Below are 13235 nucleotides of genomic sequence, written 5' to 3'. Positions count from 1 at the left end.
AACACAGTGTGTAGATTAGTCTTATTTATGTGGGACGAATGTGATAGAAGAAAGGTTAAAAATCTGAAATCAGGCCTGGTATGGTGGTGAACACCTTTAATCTCAGCACTCAGAAGGCAGAGGTAGGGGAATTGCTGTGAGTTCAAGGCCACCCTGAGACTACATAGTGAATTCCAGGTCAGCCTGGCTAGAGTAATACTCCACCTTAAAAGAAAAAAAAATCTGAAACCAGCTGGAGAGTATCATACTCCCTGCCCCATCTAGTTTCATTTTTCAAGGCTTTGGTTATCTATGGCCATACAAATGAAAAATTTTAGAAATAAAAAATTTATTGCAAGTTTTATTTAATTTTTAAATGCGTGTGTGTACAGTATATGTGGTGTGGTGTGTGGTGTGTGCATGTGTGCATGCAGAGGTGAGAGAACTCTGGATGCCCTCTATTGCTCATCTGTATACTTCCTTAAGGTGGGGTCTGTCCCTCAGCCTGGAGCTGCTATTTTCAGTCAGTGAGCCCCATTGATTCTCTGGTCTCCCCTCTGCATATGGACTGGGATTATTGACAAGTGTGGCCATGGCCAGATTTTTAATGTGGGTTCTGAGGAATCAGTCTCAGGCCCCCAAGGCCTTCATGCCTAAGCAGCAAGTGCTTTTAACCACTAAGCCATCTCCCAGCCCTATTGTAAGTTTTAAATAACTTCCTGTACTGTTGCAATTGTTATATTATTTTAAAAAAAAAATTACTATGCCTTATTTATAGATTAACTGTTATCCTAATATGTATGTATGTATAGGGAAAAACATAGTATGAGTAGGATTCAGTACTCTTTGTGGTACTTGTGAAATACCATAGAGCTTGCCCTCTTCAGGAAAGAGGGACTGCTGTGCTAAAGTTTAATGGTAAAGGGTGAACAGAGCAAGACTTCTGTGAAGTCCTGTAGACATACCTAACAGTTGCCCTCCAGGCTCCTATACCAATGTGACACTGAACTACTTTACTGGAATCACTTATTGCCTGTCCCACCAGATATTAGTCCTTGAGGGCCAGGATTCTATCCCATTCATTGTTGTACCGCTCGTCCTATAATATGGTAGCCAGTGAATTTATGGAATGAATTAGTTTGAAGGTCAGATTAGAATAGTAGAGGCATTTGAAAATAATCTGCTTGGAGTTTGAATTTACCAGTAAAATTACTGGATGTAAAATATTTAGCAAATGATTGATTAAAGACTTGAACTCTGATATGTGAGATCTCAAAGCCCTATATGAGATGGCCTCAATTAAAATTTTATCTCCTTTAATTTTTATCCATGAGTATATGAGTGTATGCATGTTCGTGTGGGCAATGTGCATGTGGAGGCCAGAAGACAGCCTCAGGTGTCGTCCTTATGCATGTCATTCACCTTTTGTAAAACAGGCTTTCTCACTGGCCTGGAGCTCACCAGTTAGGCTGGATTGGCTGGCCAGGGAGCTCTAGGGATCCTTTCCAATGCTGGGATTATAGGTATGTGCCCAAAGCCCAGCGTTTTTATGTGGGTTCTGGGGTTTGAACTCAGGTCCATGTGCTTGTGAGGCAGGCACTTTACTAACTAAGCTATATCCTCAGACCCTCTCATAAATATTTTCATATTGTTACATTTAGTGTGTTTCTAATTTATAACAATTTACACTACAGAAAATTCTAAGCATGTAATCTTATTTCTTTAGAGTGCTATAATGATTAATCCTAGGTTTTATTTCATATTTTAGGGAAATCTGAAACAAGTAAAAGAGCAAATAGAAGATCATAAGAAACGAATAGAGAAGTTGGAGGAGTATACAAAAGCTTGCATGTAGGTAGAGAAAAACTATTCTTGCAGTTTTCTTGTATCTCAGGTCTAGCATATTTCTGTGTATAGCAAATCACTGCTCCTACTGTGTTATATTCTCACTCTATTATAAATTATTAAAATGCATGTGCAGTGAAACTTAGTAGGCTTCCTGGGGGGAGTTGTGGAAAAGTTGACTTCATAGAGGTCTTATATGGTTTTATTGGTCAAGTATTTCTTACATATTTTGTTATCAGAGTACCATTCCAAACTCTTGGCTTATAGAAAACTTTTGTAATGAAGGATCTTCTCTGGGGAATGGAACAGCATTTAATAAGGTCTATGTACTAAGATTTAAAAAATATGCTTAACCACTAAATAAATAAAATATTTAAAAAATCAAATATAAACATGTATTGGTGATAAAACTTACAAAATTTCCTTATGGTGTTGGTATTTTATTAAGAAATAATAAGGCAGGTGTGGTGGCTCACACCTTTAATCCCAGAACTTGGGAGGCAGAGTTAGGAGGATTGCCATGAGTTCAAGGCTACACTGAGACTACATAGTGAATTCTAGGTCAGCCTGGGCTAGAGCGAGACCCTACTTCAAAAAACCAAAAAAAGAAAAAAAGAAAGAAAGAAAGAATAAATTTTGTTATAAAAGCTAATACACCCAAGGTATCTACAGTGAAGTATTTTTGGATGAGTTTGTGGTTTCTATACTTATAATGATCCAGTTATATTATCCATAAATCCTGTACTTTTTGAAACAACAAAGAATGATCAAAAGCACTTTTGCCCGTGTTTGAGGTTAGGCATTGTATTTTTAAAATTCTTTTTATTTACTTTTGTTTTTCAAGGTAGGGTTTTGCTCTAGCCCAGACTGACCTGGAATTTACTATGTAGTCTCAGGGTGGCCTCGAACCCACAGCAATTCTCCTACCTCTGCCTCCCAAGTGCTGGGATTAAAGGCATGTACCACTATGCCTCACCTATTTTTTTAATTCTTTAAAAATTAGTAGAGGACTACCCTGTTCTACTGTAATGCCAGATAAGGTTATGTTCTACCTGGTCATTCCTAGATTTGAGGTTGTTATGATTATTTTTATTGTAGGGATTGCTTGAAGGAGAAAAAACAGCAAGAGGAAGCTTTGCTAGATGAAATTGGAGCCACAAAATCAAGGATGTCTGAAGTTAATGAAGAATTGAATCTTATTACAACTGAATTAAGGAATGCTGGAATTGAAAACCATGAGGGGAAATGTGAGCAAAAGAGAGCAGAAGTTCTGGAAAACCTTAAAAGACTTCACCCAGATTCTGTGGTAAATAGAATGAATAATTAAAACAAAAACAGCTGAGCTCTTCCATTTTATGAAAATAATCTTATTTGGGGTTAGAAAAAAACACTTTAGGAAGCAGAGTTATTCCAGAAATTTCATATTTTGATTATATTCATAAAAGTAAATAGAGTAAGAGGTAAATAACTTCCAGGAGTGTTTATAAATAAGTAATTATTGAGAAGCATTAACACGAACACACTATCTTGCAAGTATATATTATGGCCAGCTTCCCAAATGAAACAGATGGTATCACATAGTTGTTCTTCGTGGGCTGGGTTTTTACACACATAACCCCCCCCCCCACACACACACGGCATCATTGCCATATTTTTATTTTCTTTTTTAAAATTTATTTATTTATATGAGAGAGACAAAGAGACAGAGAGAGAGAACGAGAGAGAAAGAGGGAGAGAATGGGTGCTCCTGGGCCTTCAGCCACTGCAAACGAACTCCAGATGCATGCACCTGCTTGTTCATCTGGCTTATGTGGGTCCTGGGGAATTGAACCAGGATCCTTTGGCTCTGCAGGCAAATGCCTTAACCTCTAAGCAATCTCTCCAGCCCCATATTTTTATTTTCTAAGTCTAACTATATCTAATATTGCTAAGTATATATATATATATTTTTAAATTTTTTATTTATTTATTTGAGAGCGACAGACACAGAGAGAAAGGCAGATAGAGGGAGAGAGAGAGAGAATGGGCGTGCCAGGGCTTCCAGCCTCTGCAAACGAACTCCAGACGCGTGCGCCCCCTTGTGCATCTGGCTAACGTGGGACCTGGGGAACCGAGCCTTGAACCGGGGTCCTTAGGCTTCACAGGCAAGCGCGTAACCGCTAAGCCATCTCTCCAGCCCGCTAAGTATATTTTATCGGCTAAAATACGATGCCCCTCTGGCTCTGTGTGCTAGCCTCGCAGCATCATTTCCTTTGGTCTCAAGGGCCTGGAATCTGAATGTTGTCACATCAGTGTACCTTATGTTGGAATGGTCTATTTTCAGCATCTGACAACGTTAATTTCATTTCCACAGTGGTTTTATTTCAAAATACATGCCATTGGCCTTCATGGTATCACATCCATATAGCTACCTTCTTTATCTCCTTTCCAGCATCTTTTTTTTTTTTTTTAATGGAAGACCTTTCTTGGAAAATGTTTACAAATTAGGGCTGAAGAGATAGCTTAGTGGTTAAAGTGCTTGCCTGCAAAGCCTAAGGACCAAGTTTCGATTTCCCAGTACCTACATAAGCCAGATGCACATGGTGGCACATGCATCTGGAGTTCTTTTGCAGTGGCTGGAGGCCCTGACACTCCCATGTTCTCTCTCACTTTCTTTCTCTCTCTCTCTCTCTCACACACACACATACACATACAAATAAATAAAGTAATAAAATGTTCATAAGTTTTTTTGTGTTGCTGAGGATGGAACCTAGGGCCTCATGCATGTGAGGTAAGCACTGCCTCAGTTAAGTTGTATTCCCAGCTCTCTCTTGATACTCTTATTCTGTTTGCTTTGATTATAGTGCTGAAGGAATGGGGCTGGTTTGAGAATCTTGCTCCCTCAATTCTTAAGAAAACAACACAAACTTATTTAAAAGCTGGATCAATAGCTAAACCTAGTGGTAGGTAATGGCAATAACCCAGAATTATTATTTTTTAAGTACAGGATTGCTTGTCCTAAACTCAGTAGAAGCTACATTGATAAATTGACTTATTCCTGAGCTCTCACCTAGTTTCTCTGATCTAGCAAGAAACAAGCCTGCATTCCTTTTCCAGCTGATGGGAATTAAACACTGTGAGTCAGGGAATGTAAGCTTCTAGTGGTCTGAGGGAAGAGAAGACTAGCTTTCTTCATTAAATTGAAGGGCTTTTAAATCCCTACCACCACAATGAGACTTTTCTTCCTATCTCAAGGTGGAAGAACCTTGCCATAGTATACTAATTACAAACTCTGGAGAGAGAGAGCTAGAGACTCAAAGTATTTTCTTGAGTTGGGAAGATGTTTCAGTGGTTAAAGACACTTGTTTGGGGCTGGAGGGATGGCTTAGCGGTTAAGGCGTTTGCCTGCAAAGCCAAAGGACCTAGGTTTGATTCCCCAGGACCCACGTTAGCCAGATACTGAAGGGGACACATGCGTCTGGAGTTCATTTGCAGTGGCTGGAGGCCCTGGTGCACCCATTCTCTTTCTCAGTCTCCCTTCCTCCCCCTTTCTCTGTCAAATAAATAAATAACAATATATTTTTTTTTCGAGGTAGGGTCTCACTGTAGCTCAGGCTGACCTGGAATTCACTATGTAGTCTCAGGGTGGCCTTAAACTCATGGTGATCCTCCTCCCTCTAACTCCCAAGAGCTGGGATTAAAGGCATGCACCACCCAGCTTAATAAAATATTTTTTTTTAATTAGAAGTAACAAGGAGTACTAACAAATGAAATAGTAATAGCATGAATGGATTACATAGCTGGCAATAAAGCTACTGACCCAAAAGAAGGCTTGAGATAATGAAGGCTTAAGAAGTAGAAAGGATTTTTAAACAATTAGAGGAGAGAAGAGATAAGGAACATCTACTTGTAAGGAAATTGCTTAAAGCCAGCAAATAGAAGAAAGAGCATAAAGGCACAAAATTAAACATTCAAATAGTTTGGGAAACATTTATTTAGGATGACTTGATGCTCAGATAATTTCTGGAAAAGAATTTGAACTTCAGTCTCTCTCATTCTTGACTGTTCTTTAGATATAAGCTCAAATACCATTTTCTTCATGGAAAGTCATCCCAGACTTCTTAGGCCAACCTGGTGCCTGTGAGGCATCCTCAGAGTACTGTGTATTTTGTCACAGTGTCTAGCTCTATTTCACACATTCATGTGGTTATATTGTCTATTAGGGTCTCCCTTACTAGACTGAAAATTTATGAGATTAGAAGAATATGGGGTTTTTTTTGGGGGGGGCAACTTCAAGGTAGTGCCTCACTCTAGCCCATGCTGACCTGGAATGTACTTTGTAGTGTTAGAGTAGCCTCAATGGTGATCTTCCTACCTTTGCCTGAGTGCTGGGATTCAAGGTGTGTACCAACCACCACACCTGGCTCCAAAGAGTATGTTTTGATTAGCAATATTTGTCTTAGTACCTGTATGTTGTAGGTACCATATAGATTCTTGTCTAATGAACAAGGTAGTGAATGAACATCATTTAATTACTGTACTTTTGTTTTGTTTTGTTTTGGATTTTCGAGGTAGGATCTTAACTCTAGCCCACGCTGACCTGAAATTCGCTATGTAGTCTCAGGGTGGCCTTGAACTCACAGTGATCCTCCCACTTCTGCCTCACAAGTGCTGGGATTAAAGGCATGTACCACTATGCCCAGCTCTAATTACTGTACTTTTATAAAATATTTTAATATTTTGTTAAAGATTCATTTTAATACTCTTATTTTTTGAGAAAAATTATTCTTTTTATGTCAGAGTATAATACCTAAGGTGATAAGGATCCTTGAATAAAAAGAAGTAGTGAATTCTCATTACATATGTCCTTGGCACAAATGCTTTTAGTGTTGATACAAAAAAACTTTTTAAAGAAATCCTTTTTTCAGAGTTCTCATGGTACTAGTTCCCCCTGGAACATCCTTGCATGTCATCTTATAGAAAATGGAGTACTTGTTTCCTGAAAGGAATCATGAGGTCTGTGAGCACAGAGGCCATGTCTTAGTCAACTTTACAGTCTTGTCACCTACAGAAGTCCCTGCTACTTTTGAAACTCAAGTAATTAATACCTTTGGTTTTAATAAGTCAAACCACTGTAGATACTGCCAATGAATATATATGTTCATTTCAAAAACAACCATTTTACTACTGGAAACAAAAACTAAAAATACTGAACTATATAGACTCTGAGGTAGGAGTAGTTACTTTACAGATAAGACAGCCTAGTATTAGAATGTACCCCAGCAATATCAACCCACTAAAAGGGTTTTCCAGGTAACGCCTCATTTCAAAGTCTAGGTTCATAAGAAAGTGCCACTTTCAAGTGAATCTTAATTGCTTTAGTCACTAGTTAATACTCTTAATGTGGCATTTTTGTTTATTTTTTTTTATTTGAGAGTGACAGACAGAGAAAGAGGCAGAGAGAGAGAGAATGGGTGCACCAGGGCTTCCAGCCACTGCAAATGAACTCCACATGCATGTGCCCTGTTGTGCATCTGGCTAATGTGGGTCCTGGGCAATCGAGCCTCAAACTGGCATCCTTAGGCTTCACAGGCAAGTGCTTAACTGCTAAGCCATCTCTCCAGCCCTAATGTGGCATTTTTATGGGAATTTCATAATGAAATTCAGATCCATTTGAATGTGACTTATGCATAGATCATTTTTATAAGTTTGTAACATTAGAAAGTAAGGAATTATATGCTCCTCACTAATGTATTTGTTTTCCTTTCTTTTTTCTTTTTTTCTGGAAACCTGCTAAGTTCGGAAGACTGCTTGACTTATGCCACCCTATTCATAAAAAATACCAGCTGGCTGTGACTAAACTTTTTGGACGGTACATTGTTGCCATCATTGTAGCCTCTGAAAAGGTTGCAAGAGATTGTATTCGATTTCTGAAGGAAGAAAGAGCTGAACCTGAGACATTCCTTGCTCTAGATTACCTTGATGTAAGAAATCTGTCATTTTTGGTATTAAGTAGTGATCTAGTCTTGCTATTTAAGTATATCATTATTGCCTAAAACTGGTAGCTGTGAAAAAACATGTAGTTTGGATGTCAGCCAGCTGGTCATTCAAAAAGCTGGTGTGACTCTCCTGGCAGATTGACAATTACATGGCTGCTACCATTCTTAATACATGTCATTCTTCCTAATCTTGTCTTCACTTCTACCTTCATATCTTTGATTCCATTGTTCTGGCAGTACACAACTCTGTCTACTACCCAACAATACATTTTGCTCTACAACAAAGTATGGGAAATGGATAACACATAGACTCTTGATAAGATGCCAACTCAGATGTAAATATTTGGTGTAAGATGTCAATGCCTGGTAAAGCAGGCTCTTGTGGTTTTCTCATTGCTGGGATAAAGCACCTGACCCAAAATGGATAATGGAAGGAAAGGATTTTGGCTTACAGTCTCAAGGGGAAGCTCCATGATTACAGGGAAAAGCATGGCAGGACAGAGGGTAGACATCACTTTCTTGCCAACATCAGGTGGAGAACAGCAGCAGGAGGGTGAGCCAGCTAACACAGGATATGAACCTCAATTCCAATACCCCCAATAACACTCCTCCTTCAGCAAGGCTCCACCTTCCTTCCAAATTGCCACCAGCTGGGAACCAGACATTCAAAACACACAAGTCTGGGGGACACCTGATTAAAACCAACATACAAGTTAATTTTGAGCTCTTAAATATGTATTGTTATGCCTTAATGTATCCAAAATCTAAATTCCCGAAGCAGGAGCTCTGTCATGTGATTGATAGCTATAAGTGAACTTTTTCCACTAGCTACTAAAGAAAATATTCTGGGGCTGGGGAGATGGCTTAGCATTTAAGGTGTTTGGCTGCAAAGCCAAAGGACACTGGTTCGATTCCCCAGGACCCACATAAGCCAAATACACAAGGTGGCAATTGCATCTGGATGATTATAAAAGCCTTCAGACCTTCTTAGACATATCTGCAATTTATTACTAAAAACGAGCAAGCATGATCTTGCTTCTGTTAAGCAACACAAATCATCTAAGCTGATGGTTCTTTAAAGATCTAGAGTGTGCTGCTCCTTGACATGCATCTACATGGGTGTCACTTACTGCTAGATTTTATGATTTAGAGAGCATGAAACACTCTCTATGTATTGCTTTGTCCTAACTAGTTAGTCACAGCTGAATCTGGAAATTCCAGTTTCTGGATTTTGATGATTCCAGTTTTTTTAAAAAATAAATTATTTGTTTATTAGTATTTTAGAGAGAGAGAGAAATAGAATTGGTGTGCTAGGGCCTCAGCCATTGCAGTCAAATTCCAGATGCTTGTACAATCTAGTGGGCATGTGCAACCTTGTGCTTGCCTTACCTTTGTGTGTCTGGCGAACGTGGGATTGGGAGAGTGGAACATGGGGATAATCTTTGGCTGCCTTGCTTCCCTATGAACATAATGAGCATTTGTTTTTATTTTACTATAATTTGTATGTCACATCTTTTTTTAACATTTCAGATCAAGCCAATAAATGAAAGACTAAGGGAGATTAAGGGGTGTAAAATGGTGATTGATGTGATAAAGACTCAGTTTCCTCAGCTAAAGAAAGTCATTCAGTTTGTTTGTGGAAATGGTCTGGTCTGTGAGACGGTGGAAGAAGCAAGACATGTTGCATTCAGTGGACCTGAAAGACAGAAAGTAAGAGAACTGCACTACATATTTGGATAAAATGAAGGAGTAGTTATAAGGCCTCTTTCTTTCTCTTGCCCACACACATTTACATACGCTTTTATATGTTTTATAAGGAAAACCAACATAGGACCTAAGCTGTTTATGGCACTTCAGTAATTTTAGTAATATTTAGTTGAATTTTAAAAAATTCTAGCCTTGAACTCATGGCAGTTTCCCTACCTCAGCCTTCTTGGTGCTGGGATTATAGGTGTGAACTACCACAACTGGGCTGTTTTTATTTTATTTTGATACACACACACACACACACATAATTTTTTAAATCTAAACTCTATTCTATGGGCTTTATTTTTATTTTTATTGGTTTTTCAAGGTAAGGTCTCACTCTAGTCCAAGCTGACCTGGAATTCACGGTGTAGTCTCATGGTGTCCTCAAACTCTTGGTGATCCTCCTACCTCTGCCTTCCAAGTGCTGAGATTAAAGGTGTGTGCTACCACACCCGGCTTTCTATGGACTTTTAATTTCTTTCTGTTTTATGTTGGGTAAAATAATTGAATAGATGCCACATGGTTGCAGTCAGGTTCGCATTGCTGGTAGAAATCACCCAACCAAGAGCAGCTTCTGGGAAAAAGATGTTTATTTTGGCTTATAGGCTCGAGGGGTAGCTCCACGATGGCAGGGGAAAACGATGGCATGAGCAGAGGGTGGACATCACCCTCTGGCCAACATAAGGTGGACCACAGCAACAGGAGGGTGTGCCAAACACTGGCAAGGGGAAACTGGCTTTAATACCCATAAGCCCACCCCCAACAATACACTCTCTCCAGGAGGCATTAATTCCCAAATATCCATCAGCTGGGAACCTAGCATTCAGAACACCTAAGTTTATGGGAGACACCTGAATCAAACCACAACATTCCGCCCCTGGCCCCCATAAACTGATATCCATACATGATGTAAAATACAATGCATTCAGTCTGACTTTAAAAGTCCCCATAGTTTTTATCAATCCCAATGATGTTCATACATCCCCATAGTCCAAGATTTTTTAACTGAGCCATAATACCAAAAAATAACCTCAAAAAACCCATAATGGCACAGAATAAATATTCACACTGCAAAAGATGGCATGGGCATAGCAAAGAAACATTCAACCAATACAAGATTTAAACAACCAGAACAAACAAACTCTTGTAGCTTCAAGTCCAGCAACTCTAGCCAGTGACAAATCTCCAAGTCCGATAATTCTAACCAGCAACAAGTCTCTGGCATTCCAATTCCGCCCCTCCAGCTAGGCTACTTACAGTCCTGGGAAACTTCATTGGGGCCTGTAGCTCCTCGACAGCCATCACATGATCCCGGCATCTCCACTGGGTCTCCACTGCAAGCCATGGTTCATCTTCATGGCTCCATGGGGTCTCTATGCAGGCAACCAGCAAACCTGCTTCATACTGCCCATGGCCATTTCTAAAACACAAGACCGTGTTGCAAACTCAATGACCCTCTTTCCAGCATTTCTTATACTCCACGATACCAGGTATGGTGCCAGTTTGTTAATCCAGGGGGGAATAAAACAGACTTTGAAGAACAGGACACTCCTTGAGCACCCAGGCCCCTTCAAAAGAGTCTACATTCTTCTTGTTGCCCCAGCGCAGGTCAGCTAGCCCAGTCTCAAAGGTTGTAATCTCAGTTGCAGCTGAATGGACAGCAGTTCACCCAAAGATTTTTCTTTCTGTGCCGTATTCCTCTGCTCACACCAGTTCATTTCTACGCAAAACCACCCTGCACAACTTCTCAGGACATGGGCATAAGAGCAAGCATCTCACACAAACTGCTAGCCCAGTCCAAGCAAAGCTCTTTCTCACCCTCATAAGCCAAACCTCACAGTCCATAATAGTTCTTACTGCATTCATGTCTTGTAGCTCTGACCATAATAGTCCATTAAGCTGTACTTATAGCACTGCAAGGCATCTCTTAGGCCAAGGTTTCAACTCCTTCCACTTTGCTCTTGAAAATAAGCTCCAAAAGGCCAAAACCACATAGTCAGGTGTCAAGCAGCAACCTCACTCCTCGGTACCACTTTACTGTTGCAGTCAGGTTCTCATTGCTGGTAGAAATCACCCACCAAGAGCAGCTTCTGGGAAAAAGATGTTTATTTTGGCTTACAGGCTCTAGGGGTAGCTCCACGATGGCAGAGGAAAGCGATGGCATGAGCAGAGGGTGGACATCACCCTCTGGCCAACATAAGGTGGACCACAGCAACAGGAGGGTGTACCAAACACTGGCAAGGGGAAACTGGCTTTAATACCCATAAGCCCGCCCTCAACAATACACTCCCTCCAGGAGGCATTAATTCCCAAATATCCATCAGCTGGGAACCTAGCATTCAGAACACCTAAGTTTATGGGAGACACCTGAATCAAACCACCACACACATTTTCACAGAAATCCTTCCATCTACAATTTGTATTTTTTGTTTTATATATATTTGGTAATTTTTAAAATTTTTCTTTGTTCAAACATTGCAGGTGACATCAAAAAACAGTATGATACATACACAATACTATACATTAACCAAATGCAGCACTTACAGCTACATAATATAAAGTACAGCACTTCTGATAGGCATACTGACGTACATCTGTAATCTTAGCACTTAGGAAGTAGAGGCATGAGGGTCCAGTATTCAAGGTTATCCTTGTCTAAAGAGTGAGTTCCAGCCAACCTGGGCTACATGCGACTATGTCTCAAAACAAACAAACTAACTAACAAGTGAACAAAATCATCAGTCTGCTTTTGGCTAAGATCAAGTATAACTACAAAATAAATATTGCCTCTTTCATTTCTACCAGGGCCAAGTTAAGGGGCAAATTCACAAATTCTGCTAGCTATAGTTTGGATATTGTTTTTGTGATAACTCAGTTCTCAAATATTTAAACATTTATATATACAAGTTTTGTAATTTATAGTCTAGCTATATACATGTACTTATTTCACCCAGAAGGAATAGATGAGATGTGACAGGGATTTGCTTCCTTTATCCATAGATTGGTCATTTGTTTCTCCAAAACATACATAGAAAGATCTAGTTAGGATCTGCTTTTAAATATCCTATAGCAGAAATCAGACCCAGAAAATGTCATTAAGTAGTTCTATAATTTTTGAAAAGAGGATTTGTTTTCAAAAGTTGCAGCAGGCTGAAGGTGTAGTGCAATGGTAGCATATACACTTAGCATTTGTGTGATCTGGGTTCAAGACCAATGCCATGAATGGATAAAAAAAAGTACAGTATATATATTAGTGATGCCATTTTGAACAAAACAGAGTTCAAACCTCCTCTTTAGTCAGAATAAATTTCATTCACATGGTTCAAGAATATGGGAAGTTTAGGGCTGGAGAGATGGGTTAGCAGTTAAGCACTTGCCTGTGAAGCCTAAGGACCCCGGTTCGAGGCTCGGTTCCCCAGGTCCCACGTTAGCCAGATGCACAAGGGGGCGCACGCGTCTGGAGTTCGTTTGCAGAGGCTGGAAGCCCTGGCGCGCCCATTCTCTCTCTCTCCCTCTCTGTCTTTCTCTCTGTGTCTGTCACTCTCAAATAAATAAATAAAAATTTTAAAATAAAGAATACAGGAAGTTTAAAAAATGTTTTTATGTATTTATTTGCAAGTAGAGAGAGATAGAAGCAAGACAGACAGAGACCATACCATGGCCACCAGCCATTGCAAACGAACT

General features: G+C 39.7%; 1 protein-coding gene across 1 annotated transcript in view; it reads left to right on the top strand.

The window, feature by feature from the left end:
• Smc1b (structural maintenance of chromosomes 1B) overlaps nt 1-13235 on the top strand; it is an 82526-nt gene that overhangs the window by 20744 nt on the left and 48547 nt on the right. Inside the window, exons 8-11 of the mRNA XM_004650386.2 lie at nt 1748-1830; nt 2923-3130; nt 7602-7787; nt 9333-9512. Of these exons, the coding sequence (XP_004650443.2) occupies nt 1748-1830; nt 2923-3130; nt 7602-7787; nt 9333-9512 (657 nt within the window). The remainder of the gene's footprint in view (nt 1-1747; nt 1831-2922; nt 3131-7601; nt 7788-9332; nt 9513-13235) is intronic.

Source organism: Jaculus jaculus, chromosome 6 (genome assembly GCF_020740685.1).
Source record: "Jaculus jaculus isolate mJacJac1 chromosome 6, mJacJac1.mat.Y.cur, whole genome shotgun sequence".
Taxonomy (NCBI): Eukaryota; Metazoa; Chordata; class Mammalia; order Rodentia; family Dipodidae; genus Jaculus; species Jaculus jaculus.
The sequence above is the reverse complement of the archived record's forward strand: the minus strand, read 5'-3'. Positions and strand labels throughout refer to the sequence as shown.